The sequence below is a fragment of the Suillus subalutaceus genome (assembly GCF_016647625.1).
Source record: "Suillus subalutaceus strain FC151 chromosome Unknown DFJ58scaffold_33, whole genome shotgun sequence".
Taxonomy (NCBI): domain Eukaryota; kingdom Fungi; phylum Basidiomycota; class Agaricomycetes; order Boletales; family Suillaceae; genus Suillus; species Suillus subalutaceus.
The window spans coordinates 324,723-346,483 of NW_024540282.1; the positions used below are offsets into that span (position 1 = coordinate 324,723).

Sequence of the window (21,761 nt, forward strand, 5' to 3'; positions counted from 1 at the left end):
CTGGGCCAGAAAGTGTGGAAGGATAGGTTAGACTAGCTAGGCCAGAAAGTGGGTAGAGCGGCAAGGAGAGGTTAGACTGGCTGGGCCAGGAAGTGGGGAAGGAGGGGTTAGACTGGCTGGGCCAGGAAGTGGGGAAGGAGGGGTTATGAGACCTCCTAGTATTGGCTAGTATTGGCTTTTCACCTGTATCATCACATTGTTTTTATATTTATGTGGGAGTCCTCGACTCCCACTGTGCAGAGGCCCATCAACCTTCATCACATGTGCTTGTCGTTGTCATTGAAGTGGCCTTCCGGGACTCCCACTGTGTATGGGGCTCAAACATTACCACTCATACCTCTTGTTGCAGGCAGTGGCCTTCCAGGACTCCCACTGTGTGGAGGCATCTAAAATCATCATCCCTCATCTCTCCTCACAGATGGTGGCCTTCCAGGACTCCCACTGTGTGGAGGCATCCAAAATCATCATCCCTCATCTCTCCTCGCAGATGGTGGCCTTCCAGGACTCCCACTGTGTGGAGGCATCCAACATCATCATCCCTCATCCCCCCCCGCAGATAGTGGCCTTCCAGGACTCCCACTGTGTGGACTCCTCAAAAATTATCGTACCTTATCTCTGCTTGCACACAGTGGCCTTCCCAGACTCCCACTCTGTACAGGCCTCAGATCTTGCAACATCGTTCCTGTGTATAATGTGGAAGCATTGATTACATATGTACCTTATCTCGCCTTGCACATGGTGGCCTTCCAGGACTCCCACTGTATACAGGGCCCAAATATTATACCTTTCATTATGTATAATGTGGTAGCATCTCAAGCAGTTCGTTGAAATCTGTCTTCACACAGTGTGGCCTTCCAGGACTCCCACTCTGTAAAGGGCTCGAATGTTGGCCTTCACAACAACAACACCTCCTTTCCTTAAGTATGTGGAAGCGTGTACGAGCTGTATACCTTATGTCTCCTCGCACATGACATGGTGGCCTTCCAGGACTCCCACTCTGTATGGGCCTCATATATTATACCTTTCATTATGTATAATATGGTAGCATCTCAAACAGTTCGTTAAAATCTGTCTTCACACAGTGTGGCCTTCCAGGACTCCCACTCTGTTTGGGCCCCAAATATTGCACCCCACGCATATCAGTATGTATGTATAATATGGAAGCATCTCAAGGTGACTAATCTCTTCTCGCACATGGTGGCCTTCCAGGACTCCCACTGTGTATGGGCCACATATTTTACACTTATGCACTTTTCCTTATTTATAGTTTGGTAACATCTAACATCTAACATCTAACAATGGCATTCAGGATTACGTTCGTTTGTTCTGCTCGCACACAGTGGCCTTCCAGGACTCCCACTCTGTATGGGCCTCAAATCTTGCACTTTACAACCACATCACATCTTTACATCTTTACATCTTTCCTTATGTATAATATGGCAGTATCCAAAGATTTCGTATCTTACCTCTCATTTATCAACACACAGTGGCCTTCCAGGACTCCCACTGTGTACAGGGCTCAAATATTGATCTTCACAGCAACATCACATCACCTGTACATATGTATAATGTGGCATCACACACAGTGGCCTTCCAGGACTCCCACTGTAGCAGGTCACAATTATAATTTATAATTTATATGTCAGTTGGCCTCAATGACTGAACCCAACCCACCACTACAATCAATATACAGTTGTAGATAATGAAAGTCAACCATTTTAATCGTGCTTTGTTTTGCCTTTCAGGTATCTTGTAACCCCAACCGAACCCTAAGCTAGGGTTGGGGTTTAAGTAAAGTAAGTAGAGTAAGTTAAGTTCAGTTATGTCAAGATATGCTAGAGTTACCAATGAGACTTGTGTATATACATGTGGCACTTCTGGGACCCCCCGAGCTTGCGAGGGTGGGTTAGAAGTGCCACATGTATATACACAAGTCTCATTGGTATATAATTATAAGTGGGACTCAAAGTAGAAAGTAAAACCTGCTTAGTAGTATGAACCATTAGGTACATTTACAATGACTTGTTGATAATAATTGGCTGACCACTATAACTCCCTCCCCCCCCCAGGCTCAGATAAAGGCCAGATCTACCAGAGTATTGCCAAGCTCTTATTTGCGAACCACAGTAAGTATGATGCCGCATACACCATCAATCCCAAAAATTCTGTGACACAGTTGGCAACCGCATTGGAATGTGAGTCCTTTTTTTGATTTTACTCTGTTGATAAAGACACTAAAATTCCTCCAGTCTCAGGGGCAAATACAAGAAAATCAAGGCATCATTTGGCAGCACTGGTGCTGGTGTAATGCCAGCTGAAGGGACCCAAGCAAATAACCTCTTAGGTGAGTCCCTGGCCCTGATTTCTCGGTTCTCAACTGATTTATTTGTAGATGCAGCACTGTTGGAGCTGCCATGGTACACAGACCTGGACTCCATTTGGCATTCCAATCTGTCCATGGCCGCAGTGACTCATTCATCAAAACTGGGCGTTGATCATGCCGATGCATTATACTCACTTGTGCAACTGCGTGGTGGGGCTGGTCTCCCCACACACTTTGGCTTACTCATCAATGGTCACCTTGTGCTCTCCCATATCCCTTGTACGATACCCATCCTTATGGTTCCAGTACTTCATCTTTGCAATACAATCAATAATATTCTCTGAGTGCTCAATATTGTGTGTCTGCTCCTGCTCCTGTTCCCCCTTCTGCTCCTGCTCCTGCTCCTGCTCCTCCTTCTGCTCCCTCTTCTCCCCCTTCTTCCTCCCATACCGCCCCTTATAATATGTCCCCCAATTCCACCTTCCCAGTCTTCCGGCACCAGATTACAACTTCGACTATGACGACGATGACTTGAATCAAGAAATCAGTGGATGGTTTGACGCACCGCTTGAAGAAGGTGATGATATGATGGTTGACGAGACAACCAATTGCCCTCCCCATGTTGCAGGGAAGAAATGGCAGCTCCCCCTCATCACCATCACCCCCTCCTGATCCTCCAGCACCATTCTGTATGCCCGAAACATCCTCGACATCTTCCTACAACAGCCATTTGGCATTTGGTGCCCACCTACGTTGTGCACCTGAGTGAGGACTGTCAAAGAGTGCATCCATCAGCCTTGCACGAGCCGCTTGACCTGGAGTGCCTTCATATGTCCTGTCACCAACTACTTCTTCACCATCTGGACCCTCAATTTCTTGATTAACAAAATCTTCCCCCTCTACATGAGCCCACTTTAGAGAACTCTTGTATGTTCCATCCTTCTTGCGATGCTCAGTTTCAAAGCAAATGATCATGTTGTGCAGGATGATGCAGCACTTGATCCACTGCACAGCAAATTCAAGGTCTTTCTCAGCCTGAATCCTAAACTGGAGCTCTCGAAGGGACTGAAGCCATCCCTTCAAAACAGCAAATGTGTGTTCGGCATGAGCATGAATCTAAATAAATATAAATCAATTGAAAACCACCAAAAAAAAAACCCTTAGAGAGGTGATAATTAAATGACTTCTAGTCCTTTGTCAACCGCCCATTGTAAGGCTTCTTGAAAGGGGCAATGCACCATGGCTCCAATGGATATGCACTGTCAGCCTTCACCCAATGACCATCAGGTAGAAGGTCAGCATGCTCTTCATAGAGATGAGTAGATTGAAAAGTGAATGCATCATTGACACTCCCAGGATGACCCAGAGAATAATCCACAATGAGAAGGTTATGGGGCAAAATGACTGCCTAGAATTAAATTAAATTTTGCACATGAAAATAAAATAAAATAAAAACCTGACAGCCAAGGGAATACTTGGATTTCCCATCATAAAATGTCTCACCATAGTAGCCAGGTTTGGTAAAAAGATCCATAGTTGAGCCATCAATGGCTAGAAAGCCACCTTCACTCTGGGCAGGTACGTGACTCAGCAAATTTGTGAGCCAGGTCAGTGTCCTCAGAGTTACCTGCCAGAAAGCAGATAAACTAATCATGGGCATCAAGTACCGCAATCATCACATGATTAGTGCAATTAACTATGGACCCAACACTGACACCTGCCCATTGAGCAACATCCTCAAGAGTAATCGCATTGCCATAGTGGCTGGCCCAATTCAAAAAAATAGCCAGTTGGATGGAGACAGGGAGCTGAGGATTGTTGGATTGGTTTTGGAAGATGGGATGATCAGATATATAATCGAGAATATTGTCAAAGATCTTGGGGTTGACACAGAGGTTCTGCCGAAACAAGTGAGGGCGATGTTCTTCATGATGAACCAACATGTGAAGCTGAGGTGCTCATGGAGGAGGCTCATCAGGCTTGTGCAATACACAAGCCCTCTTAACCTCATCACGATGTGGTGAAAGAAATAGCAGTCAGCTAGATATACCAACTAACTTACTAAATCCTAATGGGTGTGAGTGCAGTACGTCGACCCAAGGACTGCTATTAAAGCACTTCCTTCTAATAGTGTGAGGGAAGAGAAAGGAAGAAGCTAAGATCTAAGACCTGAGATGTTCCGACCAACCGAAGGTTCGAGTCCGAGAATGTCTGATGCAACGTGGGATACCAACGGTGTACCCAATGCGAGATACCGACGAGGATCACCGATGCGAGATACCAATGATAAACACCAACACGAGTAGAGGAGTCTGATGCCAATGGGAGCGGCAGGTAAGGCTAGGCTGAGGTAAAGAGAGTCTAGGTATAACTAGGTATGGGTTGCCGAGTCTAGACTTGCAGTAGCGGTCCAAGTCTTATACAAGGCCTAGGTATAGAAACCTTAGAGAGTGCGCACTTAGCGCGGTTAAGGCACGTCCGAGTTGAAAAGCAAAGAGGGATCAATTGCACAATCAACACTAACTAAGGTGACTCCTACAACGGTAGGCAGGTATGTCCGGAGAAGGGAAGGAAGAGATAATATGAAACCTGAGTCCTATTTATCTAACTGCATGAACGTCCGGAATTGCACAGGCAAGAGTAGTAGCGAAACACAGGGTATTCGGTTCAATATGTAATAAGGCTTGCGAGTGCTGCGGTCATGGGGATACATGTAATAACACCTGCTGTTCATTCAGTAATGATAAAATAAGCTTAAAACACACCAATGGAGATAGGCGGACATGGGCAGGACATGGGAGGATTCGGTACCGATGGGATGGAACGGTCGGCCGAGGTGCGCAATGACCAAAACGACAAGTAAGGGATGGTACAGACAACCCTGGCTCCCTGCGAGTGGCTGAGGCAACAGGTCCGTATCGGCCAAGTTGGATATAGTCTGGTGCGACAAGGAAGAGTCGAGTGAGTCGAGGCTTTGCAAGGGAGTGATGCATGGAGATGATGTGGGCTTCTAGGATGCTTGACCTCTATAGCAAAAAGGGTTCTGCAAGGCTAGCCCGAGTTTGAACACCACAACAAAGAGCATTAATGGTGTGAAGAAGGCGGCCATAAGGCAAAGGGACATCATCAGAAGAGTTAGAGCTATCACCAGAAGAACCTGAAGTTCCTGCCATAGGGGAGAGGGGGGAGGGGGGAGAAGCAGAGCTAAAAGACAGACTGATGATGTCATCACTGTCAGAAGTAGTCGAGAGTGAGTCCACATCAGTAAACTGAACATTTCTCCCCAGATAGTGGCTATTTTGACAATTCCCCACAGTTGCTCACAGACTCTCACAGAGTGGACAGCGCTCACAAGAGGCATATAAACACAGTCAGGCAATTCGCTGTGCGGAATCACAACCTGGCTAGGCACTAAGAAATATAATGCTCAACCAGTATAAGTGAGTCTAAGCTCTGCCTAGCTGCTATACTCGCAGAATGCAAGAACGTTCGACCCTAAAGGGGAAGCAAGGAAAGCAAGGATTCATGGAATGATGCTGATCAACCCTGATTAAAGGCAACAAAAGGCGATGTGTAAGTGCGAGAAATGTGCTGAAGGCGCGCGTGCGGGAAAGCAAAACATGAAAGTAGCACAAAGTGAAGACATGTACTGAGATGATGATATGAGGAAAAGTGTGAATCTAGAATGGATACTGATAGTGCCACTAGCTTTAGACTGATGCTAGGGCTCTTAAGATGATGACGGATAGCATGCATTGCATGGAACTAACTGCCAAGTAACATGGTTAGTAGAAAGATGATAGGAAGATGGGTAAAAGGTGTAAAATGAACATGAAAGTATGTAAGTTCTACCTAAGCGCTTTCTCAGGGCTCAGAGCCAAATAGGAGCGCTCTAAGTATGTAAGTGAGGTAAAGTAAGGGTGCATAATGAAATACAAAGTGTAATATGCTAGATATAGTTAGATAATGAAAAGGGATGCACCAGGGAACTGGTTGGATGATGGATGGATGCTCCTGGATGATGCGCGACACAGTGTGCTTAAGCACGAGAAAGTGGGCACGTGGGAGTGCTGTGCATTGTGTACAGAATGATTAGAGACATGATAGAAAATCGCATATGGATGATGGTTGCAAGTCATGCAGTAAAGGCCAGTTGCCATGAGTCATGATGTAGGCTATATGTGCCCGCAGAGACTTGAGTCTCTACATCGCACAGCTCTCACAGGACATACAGGACATATAGCTATCAAGCTTTCAAGGTTGCCAATGCTGCCAGTGTCCGAGTTGAGCAACTCTAAGTTGTAAATACTAGTACTATGAGTTGTTCTACTGAAACACTTGATTGAATTTACGCCATTATACATAATGCACTTGGTAAGGTAATACAAAAAAAACAGTGCGCGACTATCAAATACACCTATGCCACATCAATCCAATTGGATAGTAATATTTTGACCAGCAGCCCATGACTCAATGTGAGAACCTGCGACTTGTTGACCATAGCACCACAAATATCAATGCATCAGGAGACTTACTGTGTAGAGTATGAGGAAGCACATGGTGGAAAAGACCGTGTTTTTTTAAAGGCAATCCACATCTTTCCCCATCCAATGTCTGCCTTGATGAGCTCAATATTCCCAATGATTCTCCCCCACTTCACAAACATGTATGAAGACTATGACAGATTTGGAGGCTGGGATGGGGATACTGGGGGGTGGTGTTGATTTAAATGATGATGGTTCTACCAGCAGTCTCGTCAATGAAGAAGGAATATTACAGACTGGGCGACTTCATTGACTGGTTCCCTGGAGCTTCTCAATCATATGGTACAGGCCATACTTTTCTTGACTTATTCAACTCAGACAAGAACAGTATACAATGTGCAACAAATCTTACTACCCATTCAGTGGCCAGAAAGATTAGGAACTTGCCTCATGGCTACTTTGTTTGGGATTAAGTATGGGGAGATAGATAGCTTTTTGGCACTCAGTATATTAAGTACTTGACATCTTCAATCGGTCAGTCTGAACGAAGTGCTCATTAAGATTCGGGGGTCTTCCTCTGTCGTTCTCTTCAGCCAAGGAAACTGCGAGGCAGAGCAGAAACGTTGCCAAGTGGCCCACACTGGATGTCTCAAGTAATTCAGACAATGCATCCGACAAAATCACTGGTTGTATTGTATTGGCATGACCCCCTTGGATTGTATCTTCAGCATACTCAACCATCCATCCTTTCATGACTGGTTTAAGATGTTTCGCCCCACAAGGTGTATACCCATGGTGGAGCAGCTGTGCTGTGTGTATTCCAAATGGATGATAGGAGATGACATGTGGATGATGCAGGTGTGTATCTTTGTTTGTGAAAGCTGCTCAGTACTTATCATTTTCAACACAGTCGGCTCTACCATGAGGTGCGACCCTACTTGGGACCATTCTATCATCCGACAAGACAAATATATCTGTGATAACGAGCGACTGAGTTGTGCACCCACTCCTCATCAGCCTCGCTAACATACCCATGTCCACCAGACTGAAGACATCATCTAATTCTTTTGTGCTCACTGCCCTGCTCCCCATGCCAAAATTCCTTTACAAAAAGAAACACATGCGTGGTATGCTGGAGGATCATTAGTCCATCAGTGCCTAAATCTTGTTTTAGAGCTGCTTAATCAGCCTGCCTGTGAGGGAATCATGTTGTCAGATCCCATTGGGCACAGTCACTATTGCTTTACTCCTCTTGCAAGTTACATCATCGATACTCCAAAAGCCATGATGCTGGCTACTGTTGGCAGCAAAACTTCCCTGGTTATTATGGCCATGTTCAAGCAATTTGGCGACCCTTCCAACACCAGCCTCAAACTAGTTCAACTATGACTCACACAAATAGCTGTTGTCCAGAGGAAAAGGTCGATTCCAATGATTATTAAAGCTTTCTTCAACAAAGTGCAAAAGTTTCATTACTAAATGGGGTCGACAAACCTTTCTGGCAGGATTGGCCCTTTGCTGACCCATCACACTTCCTCACACCCGGAAGATCTCCAGCATATTCATGAGAGTTTTACGATCACAACGTTAAGTGGATTATGTGTGGTTGGGGAAGCAGAAATTGATTTCCACTTCACGGTGTTGCAGCCTGTGACAGGGTTTTGCCATTTTTATGGTGGATCTCAAAGCTGAAGCAGGTCACAGGGTGTGCCCAATTTGACATCCAGCACTCAATTGTTTGGTCAGTGCAGATGTAGTACCCAGCACCATATGACTGCTGTATGAGCTCTGATGGACTTTCATTATCTCATACAGTCATCACGGATTGATGATCACAATATCAAGTGTATTTCACAGCACTGGCCAAATTTCATGCTAACAAACATTCAATCACTGCTGCTGGGCTTCATCGCAGAAAGGGCAACAAGGCCTATTCACAACTGGTACATTCCAAAGATAAAGCTCCTGCAGAATATAGCTCCCAGTATATGCAATACCAGTGTCACCATGCAGTGGAGTGCAGATGCAATGGAGCATGCACATATAACTGAAATAAAAAATCCTGCATGTTCAAGTAACAACCACAACTATGATTCACAAATCTGTTTGTTACCCTTGACCATGTAGACAAATGTTGTTGTTTGACCTTGCAACAGTCTAATTAGACTTGAGGCTGTGAACCAATCTGGACTATAACACCTTAATGTCAATCATGATGTCATTGATTTTGATTTTGATTATGATGATGACCTCCCCTGCAGACCTCTTGGCCCATAATCAAGTCTCCTGGATATGCACACCGGATCACTGACCTGACTTTGCAGTAGCAAAGGCCCTCCAGCCAAGGAAGGTAGGGACAGTCCCTCTGCCACTGTGTACCTTTGTTGTTAAATGTACAGCCTTTCATTCTAGCCTACCACCCATCCATCAGGGCCATTTCCGTCAATAATACTGCCTTCAATTCAGCCTTCCTGAACTTATGACCAGCCATCGCAGACTTCCTTCATCGTGAAGATACTCATGGGTTACGATCATGTTCATCTGCTTGGGGGGGGGCTAGGAGGACTGGGTCCAATGCTCTGCTTCCATTCGATAAACTTCAAATATGGTTCAAACTCCGGCTTCGAGATACCAAATTTCACGATATCACCAATGTGTGACCTGCACAGACCCTGAACTGCACACTGCCTTCTGACATCTGGACCTTCAGCAGTGTTATCGTCAATAACAAGGATGGGCACTCATGGCCCACTGATGGTCTTCATGGTGATCGATGTGTTTCTGTTATGTTAAATACTCTCTAACTCTTGAGATCCCAGGCCACATTGTCGCTCAAATCAGGCTTATTCTCTGTCCAATTAGAAAGATGGACACACAGGAGGCTGGGAAGGATTGCTTCCTCACTTACGTGCAATGCTTTAACAATAGTCATGGTGAGCGTGACCCAGCTATGCAGCTGCATTTGCTGAAGAGGGCAAAGCGGTCAAATGGGACTAGCACTGGTAATGTCATACCAGTCACTCAGCTCAGGGCGCCTGTTAATGTTGTCCCTCACTTTGGTGCAAGTGCAGACCCTCATCTCACTCAATATAACAGTATGGAACATGCATCAGAATTCTGGCTTAACAAGGACTAGGATAAAAATATTTTCTTTCCTCTTTCGATGTAGCACGCCATTTTTTTGAACTGTATTATGCCTGCTTTTGCTAATTCCAGTTATTTTTGTATGAATCTTGTGTTATTTTTAGTTAGACTGTGGTGATAAGCAATGTCTCTGTCTCACCACATTGCACCCTTTGTTCCCTCACTCAGCGCCAATATGCCATACTTTTATAGGACAATTGACAATGGAATAAAATTGGCATTGCTGATGTCAATTCCCATTAACGATGTTGCTACCTTGAACAAAATGACAACCATTGAACTTGACCGTTTAGTGACAACTGAACCTCAATCCCTGGCAAATGGCTCCCTAGGCCATCTACTACCTCTGATCTTTAAGCCTTTCACAATTAACATTCCCCAGGTGCACTCATTTACACACCGATATCGCAAGCTCAGAGTCTTGTTGTATGACTATGCTGGCGGTGCTGTGACCCCTCGCATCAAAATTTATCAGCATCCAGACACATTCGCCCAAATCATTGCTGCTGTTGTCTTCAGCAGCCCAGAATGTATCAGGTACAATTCCATGGTCACCTTCTGGGAAAGTGTTCCACTTCCCCCCCTCCAAGTACAGATATACCTGGCTATCACCCATTCAAGAACCTTCCTGCCCAAGCCACCCAGAGTATTACCATCCCTGCAGAACATGACAGTGAGTCTCTCGCTGCACTGCTTGGAGATCCCCAGGAGCTGCCCCATAATAATGGGGCTGGGTCAATATTCCCCTCTGATAACCCCCTTGAGCCAATACCTCTCGCTAATGATACCCTCGAGATGACAACACAGTGACAGAGTTTGATCTTTGGATCCATTTTTCTCTCTTCACTTTTTCAGGACCCTCTAGCTTTAATATCCTTTGAACGTCTTTCATGCGGCCCATTGTAACCCTGTCTCCATTCTGCCATCCTGTCTTTGATACAACCTGCATTAACTACTTCTGTCTTCACCAGTGCAATGTGCTCCATCCACATTTCCATATCATACTATACTACCACCTCTTCTTCTTTTCTGCCTTTGATAAAATCTGCAGCAACCATGTCTCCATTTCGTATTGTATCTCGACCTTGCTGTTCAATGCCATTAAAACCAAGTTACCATAACCACTGTCATAGTAGTACTGATTATCACTAGTACCTTTGCTCTTTCCCATCTATATGTCCTTTGACACAATAATGTGGTCTCAGTTCCCGACTCACGATTCCTGATCTCAAGATGATTGCATTACACAATACAATATTATTTATTGAAGTCTTACTCAATGGTGCAGTGCAAGTGCTGCCAGGCTGGATGCTATTCACGACGAGTTGTCCGACTTTCAAATCTCCCTCAGAATGGCACCGGATGACTTATATAGATAACACAACAAACTGTCAAACCAAAAGAAATTCTGAGCTTGCGAATTTGATGGATGTTTGACAATCGTGTTGTACCAGCAGATATACCATCATAGGAATGAGAGTCCAAGCTGGTAGTATTCAAAGTTAATGAAACATGTTACAGCATATTTGAAGTGCATCAATCCACAGTAACCTACAGCTGTCCATGGAGTAAGATGAGTAATGAGGTAGAAGGGTAAGCTGGTTATCTAGATCATGTATCTGTGCATCTGTCAGTGGACGGTTCGCTTCTGGTACCTGTACATCTGATAGCTGCTGTGGGGGATGAACGACAAATGCGTTGTCTGCTGTTTCATCCACACCATTTGCTGTATTATGGTGTTGACGAACATGATCTTCATCAAATGCTTCCCAGTCTATTCCATACTCTTGGAAGTCACCCACTTCATCATCTCCCGGGATGAATATAGCATCCACCCCACGCACACCATTTTGAAGCATGCCAAAGAAGAACATGTCGCGTGGACTGCGCTGGCGCTCATCACGAATTGAAATTCTGTGATGGTTCCATGATTCAGCCCAACATCAGTAAACACAATACATAGCATGTAATCACAAGCATCAGCATAATTCTGTTATCAATCATTGCATGGTCTTGTTTGACCATTTAAAGACACGGAACGTTCATGATTTTGGTACAGAAGTTTGTAATCAAGAAAAGACAGCTGTATTGCTCGAGTCTAAACTGAAAGGGATGGTGAAGACAAAGCTAAAATTTAGGATAGAAGACTCGCAACCACAATGCTGGAAGTGAGGCTCACAATCTCGAAGCTGAGTATGAAATACAGCGTCTTCCAGAAAACAACAGTAAATAAAGTTATGTACTGTAAAGCTAAGAATCAGGCCAGAGAACTCACAACCCCATGCCGGAGGTAAGGTTCACAATCTCGAAGCTGAGAATGACATATAATATCTTCCAGAGAACAACAAATGTCTACTGAGGAGGGAACAAAACATTACATAAACTCCTGTGAATTTTGTGCCACCTGCATTAAGATATGCGATGATTATCTGTCATATATCAATTGGGAATTGTGTGAAAATGCTGTCCCATTGCACTCTAGCTAACATGTGTTCACCAAGTGAACGACAACCAATCTACATCCTACTCTGAACATTTACGCAATTTTCTGTGTTTATTTAACCACCCACAATTGCATTCTGCTTTGCATACTGTTGCAGGAGGTTGTGGCCTTGCGCAGATGCTACATCTTGATGATGTAGTCTCTTACACCTGGCCTTGACAACAGTGGGTCATAGATTACCCCAGTACATCACTTACTATTCAAAGAAACATAGTTTATTGTGCCATGCATCAGGAAAATCTTGCATTTTTAGCTACTGCAAGGAGGACTTCTTTCCGTGAGCATTCAGACCTCCGTGTTTTAGATTATCATGTTTGTGACCATGTGGTCATTGAGCAAGATCATGTATTTGCAACAAGCTCTCCAAACCGCAAAGGAATATTATAGAAAGCCTAATATACATATTATAACTTGACTATCTCAATTTTCATTGATTGTGTTCATCTTGCAGAACTAGAGCTTCAATCATACTATTCACGTGAATACTATAAAATTCAGAGATGACCATGGTATTGATGTACGTCCTAGGATCAGTGTATAAACACAAGCGAACAGATGTACAAACAGAATTTGAATTATGCCATTTGCGCGAAGACTTATATTCTGGGGTTGCCACGATCTAGATGTATTCCCAGAATGGTGGCCATTCGGTGTTCACATTTCACAAAAATAAAATAATCATCAAGCCATGAGATTAAAATCAAACGTAAATGAGTGTATGTAGTTAGTAATCACAGAGCCCTAGGATGAATCAAAAGTAGCATCATTGCACTGTTCCCTCTGCCTCGCGAGAGTGTTGACGGACATATTGGCCTTTGCCATGTTGGTGAGGTTATTGCGGTCATTCCATCCGAAAACCTTTTCTATATAATAATTTCAGGTGAGGCTCGCAGCGGGGAGTGTACACGACAAACCTAGTCCACCATTCAAGGAGAAGGTCAATCCTGCGCTGTGCTGCACGACCAGGAGCCCTTTCAAAAAAGTCCATGATGATCCGCCAGAATTGTTCATAGTCGAAGTCACCATCAACAGAGCACCATGAGGTAACAGACAAAAGTGCAAATCAAACCTGTTATGTAGTTGTCATATATCATCAAGCTTACAGAATGATAATACTACTTACTTGACAGGCAATGTATGTGATCGAGCGAGGCATAACTTTTCTCATCTTGATGATGTGAGTGACGTGTTTCTTGACTTTAGCTCCGAAGGCCGACCTCTTAGCATGTCTGTTGTTCTGGATGACATCTGTGCCATCACCATCCCCTTCAACATCCTTTGCTGAGGAAGGTGATGTAAACACGGCTTTGTACGCCTGAAAAAACCCAGTGAGATCATGAGGATTTGGCTACTCCAATGCGACAAACCTGAAGGAGAACTTTGCCTTTGAAAAGACCTTCCTCTAGGTCATCTGAATTGGCAGTATACTTGTTATACAAGACAGCCGGAAAGGAGAGCTCAGTCACAATATGGCCCTCTAAGCAATCTCGAATCCTGGCCCTTACGCTAGGGAATAGTGAACATTTTTTCTTGAAATTCTGAGTGTACAACTTACATGGGGTTGCTCCAATCAAGCTCAGCTGGGCAGAGTAGCTTGCCGCACGCATCATTGGTGAATCCATGGGAATGCTTATCATCAGTGTCAATCAGGGGATCAGATTTAAATTCATGGTTAACCCATTCAGCAACAAGTGCCTTAAGCTTTGAGGTATCGTCACCTCGAGCACTGTCAGCCCCCTGCCAAAGCTAAACAAAACTCAGCACAACAAGACTAATCACTGACATAGTAGGAACAGCTAACCAGTTTCAACATGTGTGAGTAGTCATCATAATCCATGTCCATAGCTTTCACATGAAGCCATGGCAAAGTAGTCATGAGGGCAACATACCCTATCTGTAGTCGGTCTTCACTGCATAAAAATGCAGGGTATAAGTGTTCACCCGGAGCATCAAAAGGCAAAAAACTTACTCGAGGCTGGATTCTGTGTCATCCTCAGTTGTACACCTTCGGTCATTTTCGCCAATGAGATCCCTGATGTTATCAAATAGCATATAGTAGTTTGATTCCCTTGTAGGTAGTAGTGAGTAAAAGCTAACACTGTATATGCAATAGTAATCTCACTTTTCCTTGACCACGCACCCCGAGTTTCTTTTCCAGCTGTGTGATTCTCCGTCTCTGTCAAGCCTGCACAGATGCCACAACTGCCTGTGATTGTTGGCTGTGATTGTCCTGCCAGTCCTTCAGGTTGACGTGCAAAGGCTATCCTGGTCCTGGATGTGCAACCCCAATGTGCTGCCCTCAACATGTGACATACTAGAGACAGATAGAACAGATAAAATGGTTGATATAAGGCATTGCTCAATACTCAAGGAAAGGGAGATGCAAGACAAACCTAAGGGATAGAGCTCATATTATATGTCAGTGTCATATCCTGTATTCCGGACCTTTGTCTGATGATGTTCCCACGCCTTCCGGATGCACATCCAGACCTCCATACCCTTATCCATGACTCCAGTACTCCAGTCCACTATCGGTTTGGATCTGTACACCTTCATACATCCATATATCCATACCTTCGGACCTCCGCAGCTAAGCCTGCTTCATCCACCCTTGGTCCTATTGTATCCGAGCTCATTCCATCTCAGACTCTACCTTCCCTAGACTACCGGTCTATATCCATGATCCATATCCTAGTCTCGTCTTCATCTAGATCTCCGGATCTGCTCATCCGATATCCAGATGCCTCATCCGATATCTCTAGACCTCCGGATCTGACCTATACTCATATCCAAAGCTCAAACCTTAAATCAGCGTCTATCTCCTTATGGTAATCCCCTTGGCTCCAGACTTCGGTTATCTGTGTTTCTGTCTTGCTTATTGATCCTTGTACTCTGTTCATCTCCGAGTTCATTTACTTATGTTCCGTTCATACTTACCAATATATTTCCACATGCTTGTACATAGTATTTGTCTTCAGCTTACTGATCCTCTCGGATCCCTTCCAGTATATAAACCTCTGTACAACTCCTGTAAAGTTTCCTCAGTTCGAATATCATATTAGACTTCACTCGTTCTTGTCTTGGACTTTGGTCCATCTGAGTTCTGCCTTTCCATCATACGTATACCACCACACATCGAGGGAAGACAGCAAGGAAAGTAGTCCTCTGGGTTGTGCGTAGTAGGCCATGATATTGAACTGGCACCTGACACGGGTTCATTGCTGTTATTCAACAACAGTGAAAAGCCTGTAGGTCAGATCGACTCGGAATTAGTATGTCTGTGGTAAAGTCAGAAACAAAGGACGGACTCAGGCTCGGAAGGCTGGAGTGACTTACTAGGAAAGAATATATCATCATGCGTTAAATCCGAGTCTAGAATTCGAGTTGGTGGGGTATCACGGCAGCTGGGAGACGCTAAGAAAAAAGGTCAAGGTCGCTGCCTCTCCTTGACCTGAGATCCTTGACTCGGACATTGAAATGATTACTGCAATGCAGGGAAAACTCCTTCAGCAAGTCTCCCATGTACTAGCAGTACTCCGCTCAAACATAGTAGTAGTACCAAGGTTTCCCATCCATGTTGAGAACAGCTGAGTGCATGGCGGCAAGTGCTTGATGTCTAACTGGACCTTGGGCCAGGGATTGTCAAATTTACTAGTACAACTGATGAAATGCCTAACATCAAAGATGTGATAGCGTGATAAAAGCAAAGGACACACATCAAGACATCTGGGTTTGACATAAGGGTTCACCATCATTTTCTGGGCAGACATGCCAAGACAACTACTAATAACATGAATCCAAACTCACATTGAGTAACTGGATGAAAGACTCAGATCTGTATCGATCATTGTTATAACTTTACCCTGAGAATTCAGAAACTGGACTAGACTTGCCCTTCCAAGTCTCTCAGGTTTGCGAGAAGTGGCTCGCAAGACCTAGTAGCAGTACTGCTGACTTGAGGGAGGTAACTTGAAGGCCTACTAATACTGGTATTCTTAGCAGAAATGGTATTGAGGTCCTGGTGGGGACTAGTAGGCGCATCATCAGGTCATGGTGGTGTGGGTCGAAGAGTGGCACATGCTTCATGTGCTAAACTCAGAGTTCTTGCGGCAGGATTAAAATAATATTAAAAACTGTACCAATGGCAGTGCTCACCTCAGGCTATGATTGCCTCAGTTGATGATGATGACTCGGACTCTGGCAGCGACGAGAGTCACAGTAAGATGAAAAATTAGTCCATGTGTCAACTAGTAGTACAGCCGCAGTCTCAATATTCGTGTGATCATCCGATGTGGCCCACTCACTCAGACTTTACACCATATTTGACGGTGTACCAGAGCACACTGTAACAAAAGCCAAAGGTCAGAATATAGGAAAGAAGAGTAAGACACCCACATGTGGCCACCCCATGCGAGGATAGCTACAAGTGTGTTCATCCCCACAATCCCTAACATTTCTATAGCTGGTATAATCCAGCCTATGCTGACCGAGAGCAGAAGGAGGCTTAGTGAGCTGTCAATAAAGGTTGGTGATGAGATGGGTTAATTGCTGCTGATACAAAAAAGTCTCTTATGTGGTTGCAGCAACAGCTTCAGCACTTTGTTCAGGCAGAAGATCTGTCAAGTAGGCTATAGATGGGCTCAGAACGAACTCGGTCTAGCATGCAAAAAAGTAAGTAAAGCTATTCAAACTTGGTCAGATGACCCACCACAACTCCATTTACGAAGAGAGGAGAGACACAGCGACAACCCAACCAAACTCCCAGGCAGGTACTCCGCCACCAGCCCAAAGACTAGTACAGCAAAAGGGACTCCAATGAGCGTGGTGGGTAGCGCAATGCGGAGCCTATCTTCGGGCAACCAGATACTGTTCCGGTGGGTTTTGCGGGCACGACAACTATGTCTGACATTCTGCCAGATAACAAAGTACTGACTATGCATGCGTGAATGTCATGGTGTTGCCAGTCATTACAATAAACAAGCAAGACGCACACATGTTGCTGATAGCCACCAAGACAAAGCAGACACTGATTATGGCGGGATTGGCAATGTCAAATTTTGAATCCTGGAATGTAGTCGTAGAATCGTGTATTCTTGAGTGATTTGATGGAACGGAAGACAGAAGAAACATACGAGTGTCCATCCCAGAGGGACTGTCAATGGTAGGAAAATCTTGAGAATTCAGTGTGTAGAGGCAGTTATTGAACGGACTAACCAGATTCCACCAAGAAGGCCATAAATACTGTGAATGACTATCCACTGATGGTGATCGACATGAGGTTAAAGTGCCAAAATTTGATCTTATTGGAACGGTGACACAAAGCACACACCCTGCACACTGCAGCAACAAGATGGAACAAGCCTGAAGACCAACAACACGTGACTACTCTCTCTAAAACCCTGTGCTCGGCAACCTCTGACAACTCTGAACAGCCACTCTGCCTCTACTCGCCTCCGAGCCCACATGCACCTGACCTCGCGCCTCTCGCTGACACAAGCCTGCCTAAACCAAACCTCCTGGAACACCAGCCACTCTGCTACCAGCCCTAAACCTGCCTACACTCAAGCCTCTCACAACCTGCTGACACCAGCCACTGCCTAACCAGGCCAAACGGAGCACCGGCCAAACCTAACTGCCACATCACGATGGTGAGAACATTCAAAGAGGAGCACTGGTTTCAGGGGATTGATAATCATGAATTTGAATGGTCTATTCGAAGGAGTTATCTGATCAATCCCTCTCATACCTGGACGACTGGTCTCTGGGAAATATAGGAACATGAGGATGAAGATGAGGCCACCCATGACACCTAGACAGAACTGCAAGGTGCACCAGGAAGCATATGCAGTGACCAATCCCGACAGCTGAGCTTTAGGTGAGTTGTACCCCAATGAAGTAGTTTATACCACTGATTGGAAGTGTCAATACTATCATTCTGATAAAGGTCACCTAAGAGAACACGAAACGGTACAAATCAGTATTGGGAGAGCAAAAAACGGGGGTGTACATACAGATCGTAGTACACCAAGGGCATTTACTTGCTGCTTAAGCTGGTAGATGTCTCCAATCACAGCAGACCCGATGTAGGCTACAGAACCTGCACCCAACCCCTCAATAGCCTGTGAAACCATGTACACAGGGATGGAAGCAGAAAGGCCAGCACTGATGGATCTGAAGCACATGAGGGGGGCTCCAACAAGATTGACAGGTCTTCTACCGGCTAGATATGGAGTGAATAAGAGAGGTTTGTTGAGGGCATATAGAAGATAACATATGAAACGTTAAATACAAGACACGCAGCAAATAACCATAAACCGATCGAATGGCTGGACCACTGTATTAATGAAGAAATTCCCCCAAAGCATTGTGGGTGCTGACCCCATGAGAGATGGCTGGGTGTTGAGATCAGATGCAACCGCAGGCACACACAAGCGGATCACTTGTGCTATGGTTACTGAGAATGCGGTAAAGTAAGATGGAAAGACTCGGGTCAATTGTGTAGATGTGCAATGTATGATGTGAATCCAAAGGAAGAAAGAAGTGTGAGAATGACCTGTTTCTTGCATTTTGAGAACCGCGTGTATATGTGATCATGGCCAGGGTTAGAAATAGCGGTCTCTTCTGATATTGTGTAGTCCATTGAAGCCAGCTCAAGGTTCACAAGTCAAGGTGGTATATACTGCACCTGAGTAGTACTGTAGTCATGGTAAGGTTTCCCATCCATGTTGAGAACAGCTGAGTGAATGGTGGCAAGTGCTTGATGTCTAACTGGACCTTGGGCAGGGATTGTCAAATTTACTAGTACAACTGATGAAATGCCTAACATCAAAGATGTGATAGCGTGATAAAAGCAAAGGACACACATCAAGACATCTGTGTTTGACAAAAGGGTTCATAATCATTTTTCGGGTAGACATGCCAAGGCAACTACTAATAACGCAAATCCACACATGGAAATGGTACACTCCTTCAAACGTCAGCTGCTAAGCGATTGAGAAGTACTATGTTTTGTAAACCAACTTTGACCTCACTCATTGTGTTTAATTGAATTGACAGCCAACGAGAATGCCGTTTTGACATCATCATTTCAGCGTGACACTGTAACTGGACATCCTGCTTCAAACTCACGCTGAGTAACTGGAGGAAAGACTCGGATCTGTATCGATCATTGTTATAACTGTACCCTGAGAGTTCAGAAACTGGACTGGACTTGCCCTTCTGAGTCTCTCAGGTTTGCGAGAAGCGGCTCGCAGCACAGAGTAATTAGCGCTTTTCACAGCACAGTTACAGGTGATGCAACCACATTTCGTACATTGTTTTGTGTCTAACGTCAATAAGAAACTTGGAAGGGTGGACGTGCATCTTGTCCTCGATCAATCACATTGCAACAGTGCTTTGAGGGCATTCGTGTTTTGGTTCCTCATTAACTTCCTTTTGTCAAGTTTCGTCAGCACTACGAGATCATGACTCCAGGAATTATTCCTTGTGGATACATGGATGGTTGTGCATCCATATTATATAGAAGCTTTGGATCTCAATGCTGAGTTGTTCCGTGTGGGAACATCCAAGATATTCTTTAAGGCTGGAGTCCTCACCGATCTTGAGGAGTGGCGGGATGCCCTTCTATTTGACGTCTTTGAGACTACAGGCCATCGCTGGGAAGTTCCCCACACGCAGACAGATGAAGAAGGTTCTTGATGTACAGTTGCAATACGAATGATCCAACGTAATTCTCACGTGTATGGGTCTTTGCAAGTTTGGCCATGGTAGCGACTATACATGAAAGTAGGGTGACTTTTATCTGTTTTAAACTAATTTTTTTAATCATTTTTAACAGATTTGTCTGTTACTTGTTGCAATATGGAACAATGAGTTCAGATATGTTGAGCTGCAACTTTGAAAAGATATAGCAGAACGTGATAATAGGAACAGGAAAGCCTGCAGGACGTGAAGATGACTCTTCAGGCGAAATATCATTGAAGACTTGGAAGCCGAGCGCCCACTTGCCCTTGACAAAGATGCCATGTTAGACAGAAGCAAAAGGATGGAAGCAGAACTCAAAAAAGAAATTGTAACCTCATACACTGTCCTCGATGTCCTCAATTCGCAACTAGACAGTGTCATATATCTTCAGGAGGGCAATGAGAAACATGAAATGTTGTTTGGGACAGAGTGGGGTATTTGGTATAATCACATTGTATGTATCCAGTGCATGGAGTTGCCTAATCTCATTCTCAGTTGGTCCTTTAGAGCCTTTGTCCCTCTTTATCTGTATGGTCTGATGATACTTGTAGGTCCATTCAGAATTTTATAACTCTTAAATGGCTTACTTAGAAGCGCTAACCTCTGAGCCCCAGGAGATATTCAAGCTCCTGCATCTCCATTTCAAAGACCCAGTGTTCCCTCGCAATCCATAAGACCATCATCACACGCACCTCGTCTGGCCAAATCGGAGGCAGCGGATTGGGAAGAAGCGGTAAGGTGGGTTCATAAAGTTGCTGGCGCATGCGCATTTGTGCGGTGGCCCAGGTAATGTACATCAACTCCTTTAAAATGTCAGTGCCATAGCTTTTGAATAAGTTTGACTCACCAGTTGCCCTCCCGTCATTGTGAACATGACATTCCTAGGTCTTGGCGCATGTTGGAGAAATTGTTGAGGGACCTATAGATTCATATTGGTGATTCGTGAGTAGCCAATGTTAAAAATCCTCAACGTACCTGGTGATCTTGGTGTCCATCTCCATTTCAGTTTCTGACTCCTCCGTTAGCATCAGTGCAATTGTTCATGGTAACTAGAATGGTAGATGTGAGGTGATTGAATGGAGAGTGAATAAATCCCTGTCTTCATCATTGAGTTGAGTTACCGCGCCTAACGCAAACATCCCAATTTGGAAAGATACTATGTGTCTGGCATTTTCCGGAATGGCACAGTCACTTTGGAACAACTTTAAACGATTTGTACTTAGTCTTCCTCACGGACCAACTTGAAGCCTCAGTTAAGGGAGATGGCTATACAGCACTCAGTGTCCGGTTTGTGACTTCTTTTCACATTTAGGCAGCACGCTAATCATCTACATATTTCCAAGGGTCGTTTAACGCCTATCATCTGAGTCCGCTTCATCTTTGACATTGACATCTCTTCCAATGGACAATTCGCCCTTTCTTCCTCTTGGGACCACACCCTGTGTCTCTGGGACCTGAATACTGGCCAGACCACTTGCACATTTGTTGGCCACACCTCCAATGTCTTCATCCATCAGCCTCAGTGCAGACAACAGATATATTGTTTCTGGTTTGCGCGACCAAA

The 21,761-nt window shown here is 44.6% G+C and overlaps 7 protein-coding genes across 7 annotated transcripts; 4 read left to right on the forward strand and 3 right to left on the reverse strand.

Moving 5' to 3' along the window:
* Positions 1–2,017: 2,017 nt before the first annotated feature.
* DFJ58DRAFT_726232 (uncharacterized protein) lies at positions 2,018–2,995 on the forward strand (the record flags this gene model as incomplete). The annotated part of the gene is made up of 6 exons (XM_041385336.1): positions 2,018–2,024; positions 2,070–2,126; positions 2,177–2,195; positions 2,250–2,344; positions 2,393–2,602; positions 2,826–2,995. The coding sequence occupies 6 exons, from the start codon at positions 2,018–2,020 to the stop codon at positions 2,993–2,995; spliced, it is 558 nt and encodes a 185-aa protein (XP_041245644.1).
* A 4,845-nt stretch (positions 2,996–7,840) lies between these two features.
* On the forward strand, positions 7,841–8,196 carry DFJ58DRAFT_840101 (uncharacterized protein; the record flags this gene model as incomplete). Its single annotated transcript, XM_041392574.1, has 2 exons — positions 7,841–7,934; positions 7,982–8,196. 2 exons carry the CDS (start codon positions 7,841–7,843, stop codon positions 8,194–8,196), a joined length of 309 nt encoding a protein of 102 aa, XP_041245645.1.
* A 396-nt stretch (positions 8,197–8,592) lies between these two features.
* On the forward strand, positions 8,593–8,934 carry DFJ58DRAFT_658050 (uncharacterized protein; the record flags this gene model as incomplete). The annotated part of the gene is made up of 1 exon (XM_041382011.1): positions 8,593–8,934. A coding segment is annotated over one exon (342 nt), but the record flags the coding sequence as incomplete, so codon positions are not given.
* A 1,141-nt stretch (positions 8,935–10,075) lies between these two features.
* DFJ58DRAFT_726234 (uncharacterized protein) lies at positions 10,076–10,761 on the forward strand (the record flags this gene model as incomplete). Its single annotated transcript, XM_041385337.1, has 2 exons — positions 10,076–10,488; positions 10,542–10,761. The coding sequence occupies 2 exons, from the start codon at positions 10,076–10,078 to the stop codon at positions 10,759–10,761; spliced, it is 633 nt and encodes a 210-aa protein (XP_041245647.1).
* A 692-nt stretch (positions 10,762–11,453) lies between these two features.
* DFJ58DRAFT_658148 (uncharacterized protein) lies at positions 11,454–11,891 on the reverse strand (the record flags this gene model as incomplete). Its single annotated transcript, XM_041382018.1, has 1 exon — positions 11,454–11,891. A coding segment is annotated over one exon (438 nt), but the record flags the coding sequence as incomplete, so codon positions are not given.
* A 1,470-nt stretch (positions 11,892–13,361) lies between these two features.
* DFJ58DRAFT_624300 (uncharacterized protein) lies at positions 13,362–13,517 on the reverse strand (the record flags this gene model as incomplete). Its single annotated transcript, XM_041381086.1, has 1 exon — positions 13,362–13,517. A coding segment is annotated over one exon (156 nt), but the record flags the coding sequence as incomplete, so codon positions are not given.
* A 36-nt stretch (positions 13,518–13,553) lies between these two features.
* Positions 13,554–14,200, reverse strand: DFJ58DRAFT_658173 (uncharacterized protein; the record flags this gene model as incomplete). Its single annotated transcript, XM_041382019.1, has 3 exons — positions 13,554–13,769; positions 13,822–13,960; positions 14,010–14,200. Coding segments are annotated over 3 exons (546 nt in total), but the record flags the coding sequence as incomplete, so codon positions are not given.
* Between the last annotated feature and the right edge of the window lie 7,561 nt (positions 14,201–21,761).